This window comes from Podarcis tiliguerta (genome assembly GCF_965153285.1).
Source record: "Podarcis tiliguerta genome assembly, chromosome: 16".
Taxonomy (NCBI): Eukaryota; Metazoa; Chordata; class Lepidosauria; order Squamata; family Lacertidae; genus Podarcis; species Podarcis tiliguerta.
Window position 1 is genome coordinate 21,877,617 of NC_139549.1, and position 14,679 is coordinate 21,892,295.

At 49.7% G+C, this 14,679-nt stretch overlaps 2 protein-coding genes across 4 annotated transcripts in view; one reads left to right on the top strand and one right to left on the bottom strand.

Moving 5' to 3' along the window:
- Positions 1-2,924, top strand: part of DDX54 (DEAD-box helicase 54) — a 23,975-nt gene extending 21,051 nt beyond the window's left edge. The window contains exons 18-20 of the mRNA XM_083417637.1: positions 491-595; positions 1,587-1,684; positions 2,589-2,924. Coding sequence (XP_083273763.1) covers positions 491-595; positions 1,587-1,684; positions 2,589-2,830 — 445 coding nt within the window. The 3' untranslated portion in view covers positions 2,831-2,924. The remainder of the gene's footprint in view (positions 1-490; positions 596-1,586; positions 1,685-2,588) is intronic.
- On the bottom strand, positions 1,743-13,563 carry CFAP73 (cilia and flagella associated protein 73). 3 transcript variants are annotated; one of them, XM_083417921.1, is made up of 8 exons: positions 13,359-13,560; positions 12,349-12,454; positions 11,044-11,148; positions 10,739-10,939; positions 9,524-9,745; positions 7,246-7,404; positions 5,813-5,950; positions 1,743-2,029 (listed from the first exon to the last, which is right to left on the bottom strand). In XM_083417921.1, the coding sequence occupies exons 1-7, from the start codon at positions 13,415-13,417 to the stop codon at positions 5,831-5,833; spliced, it is 972 nt and encodes a 323-aa protein (XP_083274047.1). In that variant the 5' UTR covers positions 13,418-13,560; the 3' UTR covers positions 1,743-2,029; positions 5,813-5,830. The 3 variants fall into 3 exon arrangements, with proteins under 3 accessions (XP_083274047.1, XP_083274046.1, XP_083274048.1); XM_083417920.1 differs by having other exon boundaries at positions 1,743-2,038; positions 13,359-13,558; XM_083417922.1 differs by lacking the exon at positions 7,246-7,404 and having other exon boundaries at positions 1,743-2,038; positions 13,359-13,563.
- Between the last annotated feature and the right edge of the window lie 1,116 nt (positions 13,564-14,679).

Here is a 14,679-nt window from a genome sequence, read left to right on the forward strand (position 1 = left end):
GGCTCAAATGTACAAGATGAAAACACAAAATACATAATCAAAACAAGAACAACAAAAAGCACACAATCCAATAAAACCTGCTCCCCGCCACCAAACAGTCCCTTCCGCCACAAACACATTTAAAGGGCATCAGATGTCAATCAGCCAAAGGCCTGGTTGAAGAGGAATGTTTTCGCCCGGCACCTAAAAGTGTATAATGAAGGTGCCAGCCGAACCTCCTTGGGGAGCACATTTTGCTCTACAGTGGTACTTCGGGTTACAGACACTTCATGTTACAGACGCTTCAGGTTACAGACTCCGCTAACCCAGAAATAGTACCTCAGGTTAAGAACTTTGCTTCAGGATGAGAACAGAAATCGTGCAGCGGCAGCAGGAGGCCCCACTAGCTAAAGTGGTACCTCAGGTTAAGAACGGACCTCCAGGACAAATTAAGTTCTTAACCTGAGGTACCACTGTATTTGTGTTTGTGTCTCTCTCTCCTCTTCTCCAGGGATCGCAAAAGGAAGAGGTTTGTGGGGCAGACAGGCCAGGAGAATAAGAAGAAGATCCGAACGGAAAGTGGTGCCTACATCAGCAGCTCCTACAAAGGCAACCTGTATCCTTCCAGCTGCAAATGGCACCATGGTAGAGCATGCAGTGGATGCCAGGTCCATCCCAGGCAGGGCCAGGGGAAGAATCCATGTCTGAAATCCTGGGCAGCGGCTGCCAGTCAGTGAAGACAACACTGATCTAGAGTGACCAACGGACCAATGCCTTATAAGACAGCTTCCTATAGAATTCTTGTGTCGTACAGAAGGGTGGCGCGGGTGGCTCTGTGGGTTAAACCACAGAGCCTAGGACTTGCTGATCAGAAGGTCAGCTGTTCGAATCCCCGTGACGGGGTGAGCTCCCGTTGCTCGGTCCCTGCTCCTGCCAACCTAACAGTTCGAAAGCATGTCAAAGTGCAAGTAGATAAATAGGTACCGCTCCGGCGGGAAGGTGAACGGCGTTTCTGTGCGCTGCTCTGGTTTGCCAGAAGCGGCTTAGTCATGCTGGCCACATGACCCGGAAGCTGTACGCCGGCTCCCTTGGCCAGTAAAGCGAGATGAGCGCCGCAACCCCAGAGTCGGTCACAACTGGACCTAATGGTCAGGGGTCCCTTTACCTTACCTTACAGAAGGATGGAGAGGGCAAACAGATAGGGGCCACGTAGCTGTTGGTTTGGGGATAGAAGAAATAAGCCCGGAGAATAGATTATGGAGGACAGGAGGCGATAGTCCTCTTCTTCGGAAGCTGAAGCACTGTCATATCGAAGAGGGCAGTGGCTTGTTCTGTACTGGATTATAGCAGGGTAGATTTCGGGTGAACAAGAGGAGGAGCTTCTTAATGTCGAGAGAAGTTTGGCAGGGGCAGCAGTTCCCCACAAGACTTGCAAAAGAGTTGCTGCTCCCCTCTTGAGCTCCTCAAGCACACACTGGCAAGCCACCTACTCTTTTGATGAAGTTGGGGAGAAAGGGTGCCTGGTGAGCAAGCAGCCTACAGTCCACATTGGCACGCTGCGTGGAAAGAGTATTGATTGTGTGGTTTCCTGACCTTGCATACCCCAGCTACGATAAATGGAAAAAGAAGAACAAGATAGACGATCAGGATTCGGACTCAGATCGGGAAGGGGAGCGCAGAGCCGGGAAGAAGCGGAAAGGCAGGGGTGAGTGTTTTCCCAGGGAGGGGACATGGTATATGAGTGGTTTCCCCTGGCTGCCTCTGTAGTGCTGCACAAGTCTAAGGGGGATGAATTGTGTGTCTCTGTAGTTTCCCCTGGCTACCTCTTTCAACTTTGGAGTATTTCAGCATCCCTAAAGAAAAGGCATTATGGACCGTATTTCCTTCACCCTACCACTTTTGGCAGGAGGTGAAAAATAGGCCCATCTTTTAAAGTAGAAGTCAAAACATTTTGCTCTTGGGAGAGGTCGTCATGTTGGCATATGAAGAAACATACTTGAGGCAGGGTAGTTCTTCAATCTTTCAAGTCTTCTGGGATTCCTAACAGCAGCTTGTGGACCTAATAATAATAATAATATAATTTATTTATACCCCACCCATCTGGCTGGGTTTCCCCAGCCACTCTGGGCAGCTCCCAACAGAATTAAAATCACATTAAAACATCAAACATTAGAGGACTACCTTCAGATGTCTTCTAAAGGTTATATAGTTACTCATCTCCTTGACATCTGAAAGGAGGGCGTTCCTCAGGGCGGGCGCCGCTACTGAGAAGGCCCTCTGCCTGGTTCCCTGTAGCTTCACTTCCTGCAGTGAGGGAACCGCCAGAAGGCCCTCGTGCTGGCCCTCAGTGTCTGGGCGGAACGATGGGGGTGGAGATGCTTCTTCAGGTATACTGGGCCGAGGCCGTTTAGGGCTTTAAAGGTCAGCGCCAACACTTTGAATTGTACTTGGAAACATACTGGGAGCCAATGTAGGTCTTTCAGGACTGGTGTTATATTGTCTTGGCAGCCACACCACACCTACAGTGACCAGAACATAACACACACACATTGTATTCTTACTGTACTTCAATGGAATAATAATGCGCACATTTGTGATTCCTTCTGAAGGTGCCCACCCTGCCCCGGCTTCCCACGGCAGCCGCGGCCCCCAGCAGGGGAAGGTCCGCTCCGAGCTGAAAACCAAGCAGCAGATCTTGAGGCAACGGAAGAAGGCAGCCAAACATCGCTTCCTGCAGAGCGGCAGCTTGAAGCGCCTGAAGTCGCGCAACCGGCAGCGGGTGCAAGAGATGCGCCAGACGGCCTTTGGGCGAGGGGCAGCCAAGAAGGGCAAGATGCGGAAGAGGATGTAGGCGGGGGCAAAGCAGGCTTCCGAGAGCTCCGCCGACAACCGTCATTTATTTGCTGTGTAAACTCTGGGGAAGATTAAAAGCACCCTTTTACCAAGCTTCTACGAGCGTTCCTCTCTCCCTCCTACCTTTTCTGTTAATCAGTTTGGATCGATGCCATCTTCCACCCCCAAACCTTCCTCTACTGTACCCTCAGCTGCTGCTCTGAATTTGAATCTGATCTGGGCTGAACATTTATCTTGCAGTCTCCCCCACCCTCACCTGTTCTCCGTCAGTTACTGAGCCCCCCCCCCCCCCAAAAAAAAAAAATCACCACTGAAAAATTAACAAAGGGGAGACAGTGGGCTGCATCTGACGTGCAATTTCACATGTGCAATTTCAACCATGCACCTGGATGGAACGGCACAAATTAGATCTGTGCAAAGTGGAGAGCTTAAAAGCTCTGTTCGCACTGGGATCTGTTTGGAGCTACCTGGAGCAGAAAGAGCTTTTAAGCTCTCCGCCTCGCTCGGGGGCAGGGGAGAAGGCCTGCTCAGTGCACCAGCTCTTGGATGCATATGTAACACTCAGCACGAGCATCCATAGTCTCCTGGGTTTTGTGTACCTTGCCCTCGCAAGCTACCCTCAGCAGACCCAGCTCAAAGAGAGCCTTGAAGTTCTCAGCCTCGCTTGCTTTGGGCAAGGCCTGCTTAGCAGGCTGGCTCTGGGGGTTCTCTCTTTCTGCCCCTCGCCAACAATCCACTGGGGCAACTCCAGGGGTTTGGGTATATGTGATTTTCACCCATGTGCAGAACCCTTGGGAGCAAACTGCTGTGGAAAAAGTGCTTATCCTGTAGATGTTCTAATCGGAATGCAGCTGTTGCAGAACGCAGGTGGCGCTGTGGTCTAAACCATTGAACCTCTTGGGCTTGCCAATCAGAAGGTCAGCAGTTCGAATCCCCGTGGCAGGGTCAGTTCCCGTTGCTCTGTCCCTGCTCCTGCCAACCAGCAGTTTGAAAGCATGCCAGTGCAAGTAGATAAATGGGTACTGCTGCAGCAGGCAGGTAAACGGCGTTTCTGTGCGCTCTGGCTTTCGTCACGGTGTCCCATTGCGCTAGAAGCGGTTTTGTCATGCTGGCCACATGACCTGGAATGCTAGCTGTGGACAAATACTGGCTCCCTCGGCCTGAAAAGCGAGATGAGCGCCACAACCCCATAGTTACCTTTGTCTGGATTTAACCCTCCAGGGGTCCTTTACCTTTTTACCTTGGTCCCACTCAGAATGCGCCTGTTGGAATTGACAGAGCTCGCCATCTGGCGTCTGTTAACTTCAATGGGTTGTCTCCAATGTAGCGCCACAGCAAAGTCGCCTAGCTTTATACTTTCTCTGCTGGCGAAATGGTTTTGTGCCAACAGAACGGAGACTGCCTGAGCAAGAGGACCAGCGATTTTGCTTGAGCAACAGGTTATGCAATCCATTGTACAGCGAGCTCCCACCAGCACAGCTGCTCTGCGTGGTTCGTCAGTTGCACAACATTAACACTCGCCCACCTGCTGGTCCAATAGCTCTTCGTGCCAGTGGACAGAAAACACTGGGGACAGACTAGGGGGTTTACTCTGATTAGAACTATAAGGGTGCATTTAGAGATGGGGCAGAGTGTATCGGTTTTCCTGGTTATAATGCTGGTGCTTCTGTCCTGGTGTTTGGAGAGGGGGCCTCAAGACAACTGACATTAAAATAAAGCAAATGGGACTTGTGTCAAACTGTCCCTTGTTCAGGATTCTGACCACTCAGTTCCATTCCCCCTTCTTTTAAGGTTCTCCCTGCCCCCAGAAAACATCTGGATTCAGTGGCCACTAGGCACATTCTCTGTGGCAGCCCCTAAGTTGTGGAACTCACTCACAAAGGTGCGCCTAGCACGGGTTGGCAAAATTTTTGTGGCTTGGGCCAGTTCACGGTCCCGCAGACGCCGTGGTGGGACGGAGTGCATGCACACACGCATGCGCAAACGCTATTTCCGACGCTGAGGAGGCGTGCACAGCTTCCCATTGGCTGCAGGAGCTTCCAGCAGCCAATAGGAAGCCGGCCAGCGTCACGGAAGGTGGTCCCCACTCTGCTCCGCACCAGTTTAGCGCAGTGCACAGGTGGCGGGGGTCCATGGGCCAGTTAAACGACCCCCATGGGCCGCTTGTGGGCCATGGGCCTTAGGTTGCCAACCCCTGGCCTAGCACCTTCACTGCAGAGTTTTTGGCAAATGCCGAAGGCACACGTCTTCTCTCTGGCCTTTGGCACCTAAGATCTGAGTTTTCAGGGCCCAGCTTATTCCTGAGACTGTAACCTGTTTTCTTGTTGTTTAGTCATTTAGTCGTGTCTGACTCTTCGTGACCCCAAGGACCCGAGCACGCCAGGCACTTCTGTCTTCCACTGCATCCCGCAGTTTGGTCAAACTCATGCTGGTAGCTTCGAGAACACTGTCCAACCATCTTGTCCTCTGTCGTCCCCTTCTCCTTGTGCCCTCCATCTTTCCCAACATCAGGGTCGTTTCCAGGGAGTCTTCTCTTCTCATGAGGTGGCCAAAGTATTGGAGCCTCAGCTTCAGGATCTGTCCTTCCAGTGAGCACTCAGGGCTGATTTCCTTAAGAATGGATAAGTTTGATCTTCTTGCAGTCCATGGGACTCTCAAGAGTCTCCTCCAGCACCATAATTCAAAAGCATCAATTCTTCGGTGATCAGCCTTCTTTATGGTCCAGCTCTCACTTCCATACATCACTACTGGGAAGACCATAGCTTTAACTATACGGACCTTTGTCAGCAAGGTGATGTCTCTGCTTTTTAAGATGCTGTCTAGGTTTGTCATTGCTTTCCTCCCAAGAAGCAGGCGTCTTTTAATTTCGTAACCTGTTTTAACTTTTCTTAATTCTGACTTTTAAAGGGCTGTAACCTGTCCTGGGGCCTGCTGGTTGAAGGACTGGTAATAAATTAGATGGTGATGATAATAAACTCACCCCAGGCGGTCAAGGTGGTTAGCTGGGGTCTGTCTCGGAGCGAGATGCCGCTGTTGTTTCTGGCTGAGGGACTGGCGTGGGTTCCCCTTTGCGGAAGTTGGCCAGGATGTCGTTCAAGTCCACGACACAAAGCTCAACCTGGAGGCATCAGAGCAACAGAGATTCGTAAAAAGATTCAGTTTGGGCCAAACATTTATTTCATGATTGTAAAACGAAAAACAAACTCAAAGTGGTTTACTAAAGAGATAAAAGAATAAAATTATCAATAAGAACAAATAAGAATAACGGAAAGACCTTTGGAAAGTTAAATAACAATAGACTAAATTTTGCCAATTTGCTGCCAGGGCGTTTGCTGTTCATAAAAGCAACCCTTAACAGCTTGGAACCAGTTTACTTGTGGGATCGCCTTGCTCCTTATGTGCCCACCTGACAGCTCCAATCTGCAGAACTGACATGATTCTGCAGATTGCACATAATAATAAATTGATATCTTAGTGCGGCAGAACCCCAGCTTGAGAACTCCCTGCCTTTTGACACCAGGCAGGTGCTTCACTATACACTGCTATAAATATTTTTGGTTAGGCAAGTGTACCCAGACAAGTAGAACGCCGGCAAGCATTTAAAACTAGATTTTTTCGTTCAGCTTACTGTCAATTATTTTTAAATAATAATAATAATATATTTTTATTTATACCCCGCCCTCCCCAGCCAAGGCCGGGCTCAGAGCGGCTTACAAGCAATAATAAAAACAAGATGAATGATTACAACTTAAAAACAAAAGTAAAATACAACATTAAAATAATGGAACACTTATGTTTTCCATAGTTGTTGTTTAAATGTGTATATACTGACCATTTCATTGTTTTATTCTTTTTGCAAACCACTCTGAGGGTGGGGTTCTGGGGCTCTTTTAAAAAACCAACTGAGATATCAATTTTTGTGAAATGAGTCAGTGAAATTCGAATTTGAATAAATCCCGCCCCCTGCTGACAAACCCTATTGCCATGCTGAGGGAGCAGGTTTTTTTTGTGAGGGGTGGTAAATGCAACCCCCTACCCCACCCCATTCTGAAGTAGATTCATACAAACAAGAAGGCTTTGGGGTTTTTTGGGTAAGGAGCAGAGGGGTGGGGTAAAGAAGGAAATTAAAGAGGAAAGGAGCGAATGTAAGAGCTCTGCTGAATCAGACCAAAGGCTCAGGCAGCTGGAAAGCTGCCATTTTAAACTGCCAACAGAGCAGGCACAGTGCCGGGCATTCAAGGACAGTGTGGGAATTTAAAACAGCAGCAGTCCAGGCCCATCAACCTCAGAGAGGCCCAAGATTGGTGTCTGAACTGATGGACCTTTCTGGGGCCCTGTTAAGTTGCCCACTGCTTGCAAACCTCCCAATGAGCCGCTTAAAATGGGGGGGGGGGCTTGTGCCTTCCCACTGACCGCATCGAGTTGGGCTGCCGTGTCTTCCATAGGCACGTCGGCTGGCAACTTCCTGTGCTTGGCAACCATCTGGAAGAGGTTCAAAGCTGCCAGCTTGATCCGCCCAAGCTCCAATGTCTTGTCGGCCGCGGTGTTCTGGATGCAAACCCAGTTAGACTCCTGCAGAAGGCCAGTGTGATAGGAATTTTATGGTCTTAGATATATGGTAATGTTCATAAGTGTACCAACCAAGCATGTACATAGAGCAGCACAGGTAGACCGACCTGGAACCATTTTGATTCCTAAACTGAGCCAATGTTTTCTCTGCAAGGTCAAAGTGGGAAACCTCCCCATTGTCTCTTTCCTCACAAATCCTATCTTAAGGGCACATTTAAGATATGAATAGGGTGTGAGCCTGTGACCTGGCCCAGGAACTAAGTATTTATCATTACAAAAGGCTAGCCAGGCTCCCCAGGAAATCCAGTCAAGTAACCTGCCAGACAGGAGAAAAACACCTGACAGGAGAAAAACAACATTCAAATTTCTGTTTAGACCGCCTTTTCTGTGATGTAGGTATGATGTATCTGAGGGGTGGTCTTAGGTCACACCCCTTCTGTGATGTTATGTATGATGTTTCTGGGGGTGGTCTTGATCTACAGGGTGGCAATTTCAAAAGTCTTTATAAGGCCTTGCGTGCCATTTTTCTGGGTTCCTCCTCTCTCCTGCAGGTGAGGGGAGCACGCTGTTGCAACAGATCAATAAAGATCAAGCTTACTAGCAAGAACAGAGAGTTAGGGGTGCCTCTTGCCTCTTTCATGCATGTGTGAGGAACTTTGAGCCCTGCGGGTGTTGCTGAACTACAACTCCCATCAGCCCCAGCAAGTGTGGCCCATGAGTGGGGATTGTGGGAGCTGTAGTTCAGCAAAACATCTGTAGGGCCAAAGGCACCCCACATCTGCCCTGCCTGTGCCTAGGCTTTGTGTATTTGTTTATTCTGTTTATTTCCCACCTTTTTCTCTATAAGGAGCTCAAGGAAGCATGCTTGGTTCTCCCCTTCCTCATTTTAATCCACACAACAACTCTGTGAGGTAGATTAGGCTGAGGGGCTTTGCCTGGCCCAAGCTCACTCCCAGTGAGTTTCATGGCTGAGTGGGGATTTGAACCCTGATCTCTCACAGGTCCTAGTCTGACCCTCTAACCGCTCTATCCAAATGGCCACATTACTTTTATGCACAGAGTTTCTGAGTACAGGGTGGGAGCAAACTACCCCAGAAGGAGCACAACATGTCCCCCACCAGAGTTACTACCCAGCCAGTGTGGTGTAGTGGTTGGTGTAGTGGTTAAGAGTGGTAGACGCGTAATCTGGTGAACCGAGTTCGCTTCCCCGCTCTTCCACATGCAGCTGCTGGGTGACCTTGGGCTAGTCTCTCAGCCCCACTCTCCCCACTCTTGTTGTGCGGGAGGAAGGGAAAGGAGAATGTTAGCCGCTTTGAGACTCCTTCAGGTAGTGATAAAGCGGGATATCAAATACAAACACTTCTTCTCCACAACATCCCCATATGCATAAAATTCTAGAAATCAGCTACTATGGGAAAATGTATTCTACATTGCCTAGGGATGCCGTGACCCCAAAGTGAAAAGATCATAGAATCATAGAGTTGGAAGAGACCACAAGGGCCATCGAGTCCAACCCCCTGCCAAGCAGGAAACACCATCAGAGCACTCCTGACATATAGTTTGTCAAGCCTCTGCTTAAAGACCTCCAAAGAAGGAGACTCCACCACACTCCTTGGCAGCAAATTCCACTGTCAAACAGCTCTTACTGTCAGGAAGTTCTTCCTAATGTTTAGGTGGAATCTTCTTTCTTGTAGTTTGGATCCATTGCTCCGTGTCCGCTTCTCTGGAGCAGCAGAAAACAACCTTTCTCCCTCCTCTATGTGACATCCTTTTATATATTTGAACATGGCTATCATATCACTCCTTAACCTCCTCTTCTCCAGGCTAAACATGCCCAGCTCCCTTAGCTGTTCCTCATAAGGTTCCTCAGGGACAGAGTTGTTCAGCTTTTGGGGAGGAACATCTCCCCCCCCCAAAAAAATAGGGGGCTTTTCTATGGTTTTAAAAGAATTAAAAATAAAATAAAATAGCCCAACTTGACAACCCGCCCGAACGCCATTTTTCTGAGCAATTTCCAGACATATCTGGGGAAACCAGATGTATGGCAGCCCTAGGATTGCCTGCTGATCTCTGATGGAATAGAAAGGTTTTTGACTGTTTATCATGGATCCCATCGTCTTACCAGTTCCAGGACCCTGGTCTGAGCTTGCTCCAGCTGCGCCTGCAGTTCGGCCACCCGGTTGTTTTGCTGCAAGATCTGGTTGCTGCTTTCCTCCGTGTAGCGTTGCAGGCGGGCACGCTCCTCCTCCACGGCTTCCTGGCCAAAGAGCTCCCTCTGGGCCAAGGTGGCCTGGGTGGCCATCAGAGCCTGGAACTGGGCAATCAGCTCTGGGATGCCCTGAAACTGGGATGGATAAGAGGATGGAGAGTAAACTCATCCTTGAACAGTCTGTACAGGACTACAACTCCCATTATCCCTGACCATTAGGCATTGCTGATGGTGCTTCCTGCAGCCACACAGAAGCTGCACTTCGGTTTCCAAACATTTCGGAAGTCGAACAGGTTCCATTTGACTTCCGAGGTACGACTGTACTAGCCATGGGGAAGTGAAATATACTCGGAGTTGAGAGTGGATTTAATGCTCTTTATTCAGCTCATAGTAGTGAGGAGGAATGGAAGTTGCCCCAGAATGTCTGCCTTATATACATTATTTACACAATGGGCCCCACGTGATTGGCTAATTCCGGGATTCTCCTGTAGGCCAATCAGGTTGCGGATTCCCTTCCACCTGGAGCTGGATTGGGTGGCTCCTGTGGACCAATCAGACTGCTGCATTCTGAATCCTATTGTTCTAGGACCAATCAGACTGATGCATTCTGAATCCTATTGTTCTAGGACCAATCAGACTGCTGCATTTTGGATCTTATTCAACTCAGTACATAACAGAAAGCGTCCAGGGACACATAGCTCAGTGCCGGAGTTTTGTGTGCAGAAGGCCCCAGATCCAATCCCCAGCAGGTAGACCTGGGAATGTCTGAAACCATGGAGAACAGCTGCCATTCAGCACAGACAATACAGTGTAGGTAATGTTCTGACTTGGTAAAAGACAGCCACCTATGCCATGATGGCCACAGCTCAGTCGTAGAGCTTCTTGCATGCAGAAGGTCGCAGGTTCAATCCCTGGCAACTCCAGGCAGGACTTGGGCAGCTGCTGCCAGTCAGTACAGGCAGTACTGAGCTAGATGGACCAATGGATCCAATACAGTATAGCACAGCTTCCTATGTTCTGGCTGAAGGCCTTGACTTGTGCCAGAAACCTCACACAGGGAGGGTTTTGGGGAGTCCTCCTAGCGTCTCCTCTCAGGCTCCTGCTCTCTCAATCTCCCCACCCTCTCACCTGCTCCGTCTTTTCCAGAACCTTCTGCAAATACTCTGGGAAGGCCTTGTGTCTCTCCCGCTGCCACTGCAGCTTGTCCTTCACGGCCAGCAGGTGCGCAATCTCCTCCTTGAGGCGCTCAGCTTCCGCCACTCTCTGGGCTGCTTGTTGCTTCTCTTCGGCAGCCTTCCGCAGAGCCCGGCTCCGCTTGGCATCATTGTCCTACGGGAGATGGGCCTACGGATCACGAGAGCCGCACAGAGAAGCCTAGCTGTGCCCCTGCCGACCACACCACCACATCACTCATCCCCTGAGTACTTACAGACCTTCAGGAACTTGTCAAACTTTAAAATGGACTTTTTGAGCTGGCCCTCTTTGCGCTCCAGTTCCTTCCATCGTTGCTGCAGCTCTTCCATTTTCAACTGAAATTCCTTGGAAGGGGGGCAAAGTAATATCAGTCGGGGAGGAGTCAGGCAGGCGAGTTTTCTCTTTCTCTTTTTCTTATTGGCTTACTAACTCAGTAGACGGTCGGAATGCTTTGGATGTAATTTATCTTGGTTACAGCAAAACATTTCTCAAAATTCCCTGTGTTGTTGTCGTAGTTAGCAAACTGGACACATTCAGGCTAAATAATAGCACCATCACGTGGAGCTGGAGCTGGTTGGGAAACCACCCTCATTGAGGGCTGCCGATCAGTGTAGACCACATTGAGGTACATGGGCCAGTGGCATGACTTGGTATAAGGCAGGTTCCTATGCTTGTTCCAAAGTCTAAGACAGGCATAGGCAAACTCGGCCCTCCAGATGTTTTGGGACTACAACTCCCATCATCCCTAGCTAACAGGACCAGTGGTCAGGGATGATGGGTTGTAGTCCCAAAACATCTGGAGGCTGAGTTTGGCTATGCCTGATGTAAAGGTAAAGGGACCCCTGACCATTAGGTCCAGTCGTGACCGACTCTGGGGTTGCGGAGCTCATCTTGCTTTACAGGCCGAGGGAGCCGGCGTACAGATTCTGGGTCATGTGGCCAGCATGACTAAGCCGCTTCTGGCGAACCAGAGCAGCGCACGGAAACGCCGTTTACCTTCCCGCGGGAGCGGTACTTATTTATCTACTTGCACTTTGACGTGCTTTCAAACTGCTAGGTTGGCAGGAGCAGGGACCGAGCAACGGGAGCTCACCCCGTCGCGGGGATTCGAACAGCCAACCTTCTGATCGGCAAACCCTAGGCTCTGTGGTTTAACCCACAGAGCCATCCGTGTCTCTAATGCCTGATGTAGGTCTTTCTTATATGAAGCCAAACAGTGAGGGCTGGTCCATGAGATGAAGGAGCAACTGCCTCACTAACCTCATCATCCCTCTCCCCTGACTACCTTCTTTCTTACAACCAGTCCAAAATTTAGCCCTGGCTGCCATCTTCTTCCTTCTCCTCCATCTCTGTGTTGCCCTTCTAGAATTCAGCAGAGAGGAGGAGGCGGACAAAATAGGATCAGTCAGACCTGCCTGTCAGTGGCTGTGGCGCTATCTACTGTTGGACTCTCTGCCTTCTTCCCAACCACTCCCAACTGGCACACCAGCCACCACTTGGTCCAAGAGATGGTTTGGAGTGGTTCTCCAAAGAGTTTGCATTACCTCTTTCTGGGCCAATAGAGCTTGTTCCACCTCTGCCAGTTCCCTTTGTTTCTCCAGCAGACAGCAAGCAGGGGGCAAAAAGTCCTCTTCTCTTTCAGGAATTTTCCTGAAACAGGCACACAGAAGGGTGTCAAAAGCCCTGTCCAAACTTCGTCCAGGAAATGCATCGAGGGAGACAGGCTAGTCTAGCGTCACACCACTGCATCTGCTGCTACATATCCTGCAGGCTGCAATGTCTAAGGTCACATCCACTATACACAGGAAGCACATGGCTTCCCCCAGAGAATCCTGGGAATTGTGGTTTGTTAAGGACGCTAGGAACTATAGCGCTGTACGTTTGCAAGCACAATTCAGAGTGTTGGTGCTGACCTTTAAAGCCCTGAACGGCCTCGGCCCTGTACAGTCATACCTCGGGATAAAGTTGCTTTGGGTTAAATCTTTTCAGGTTGCATCCTGTGGTGACCTGGAAGTAACGGAATGGGTTACTTCCAGGTTTCGCCACTTGCACATGCACAGGCGCTTAAAATGACGTCATGCGCATGTGCAGACACGGCGAATCATGACGCACAGACGCGGGTTGCGTTCTGCTCAGTATGCGAACGGGGTTCTGGAACGGATCCCGTTCGCATCCAGAGGTACCACTGTATACCTGAAGGAATATCTCCACCCCCATCACACTGAGGTCCCGCTCCGAGGGCCTTCTGGCAGTTCCCTCGCTGCGGGAAGTGAGGTTACAGGGAACCAGACAGACGGCCTTCTGGAACGCCCTCCCATCAGATGTCAAAGAAATAGACAACTATCGGACTTTTAGAAGACATCTGAAGGCAGCCCTGCTTAGGGAGGTTTTTAATGTTTGATGTTTTATCGTGGTTACCGCAGAGCTAAGGCCCTTCCTTTTAACCCTTGCGGAACCTTCGCCCGCTACTGTACAGTCAGCACAGTCTCCAAGCCAGTGTCCTCTTCTCTCTTTGACCCTTCGCCCCCCGCAAAAAACCCCAACCCCCACTTACATCATTTGCAGTTTGTCTAGCAAAGCCGCGCGCACTCTCTCCTCCAAATCCGAAGCCATTGCCGCTTGTCCAAAGCCTCTCCTGCGGCCGAACTTGCAGCCCGCGAAAGAAGAGGAACAAAACAATAATAGGCGAAGCAGACTTTTTTTTTATTGCCGGAGCAGCACGAGCCCCAGCTGCCCGTTGCTAAGGAGACGGCCAGCACAACGTTCTGTTGCCATGGCGACGCGTCCGCCAGAGCTGAGCTGCGCGTGGAAGTCTCCCCCCCCCCCTTGTGCAACATAGTAAAATAGCTGAATGGCGAAAGAAGGCGCGCCTTTCTCGCAGTGTCTCTCTCTCCCTATTCTGCATTACACTTTTTAAACATCTATTCATCTATTCATTGATTTTTCTATTATAAATGCGGGGTGTTTTTTTTCTGCACCGCTGCCCAAACTGGCTTCATTCTAACACAGCCTGTCTCAACCTGTGGGTCCCCAGATGTTGTTGAACTACAACTCCCGTCACCCCTAGCTAGCAAGGCCAGAGTTCAGGGATGGTGGGAGTTGTAGTCGAACAACATCTGGGGACACACAGGTTGAGAACCGCTGTTTCGCTCTAGAACAGGGTTGGGTGGCCTTTTGACCTGCAGAACTACAGCTCCCATCAGCCCCAGCAAGTGTGGCCAACAGCTAGGGGTGATGGGAGTTGTAGTTTGGTAGCATTTGTAAACGGCTTTGAGGTCCGTCTCCACCCCCCAATGCAGCGGTGTATAAATCTGGTGAGATAAAACAAACATCTGGAGGGAATTCTGGATGTTAAATACACACTGTTCACGTAAAGCACACACACACCCTCCAAACAATCATGGGAACTGTAGTTTATCCCTCACAGAGCTATCCTTCCTAGCACAGTTCTCAGGATTCGGGGCGGGGGCGGGGCGGGTGCTTTAAATTGACACACACCAAACTGAAGCTCCTCAGATTCCTTTGGGACTCGTCAGGGAAATGTAAAGCAAGCAAAATGTTTATAGCACAGAATGTAGGGGAAGGGCTGTGGCTCAGTGGTCAGTGCATCTGCTTTGCATGCAGAAGTTGAGGTTCAAGTTGCAAGTTCGATCCCCAGTATTTCCAGTTAGGCTGGGGAAGTGTCTGAAAACCTTTGGAGAGCTACTGCCAGTCTGTGTAGACAATACTGAGCTAGATGAACCATGGGTCTGACTCAGTATAAGGCTTAGATTAGAATGATTTGCTTACCGTAACGGTAAACATGTGTCCTTTTTTTGATCAGTCTAGTGGTGTGATCAATACATTCATTAAGTAACTTAAAATAATTTGGAAAT

Bases quoted from the DNA above. Each gene is read 5' to 3' on its own strand.
- CFAP73 (XM_083417921.1), bottom strand. From the start codon at position 13,417: ATGGCTTCGGATTTGGAGGAGAGAGTGCGCGCGGCTTTGCTAGACAAA. The intron at 7,405-9,523 runs GTAAGACGATGG...GGCCTTCTGCAG, and splicing joins AGACCAGGGTCCTGGAACTG to GAGTCTAACTGGGTTTGCAT. The intron at 5,951-7,245 runs GTCAGTGGGAAG...TGATGCCTCCAG, and splicing joins CGGCAGCCCAACTCGATGCG to GTTGAGCTTTGTGTCGTGGA.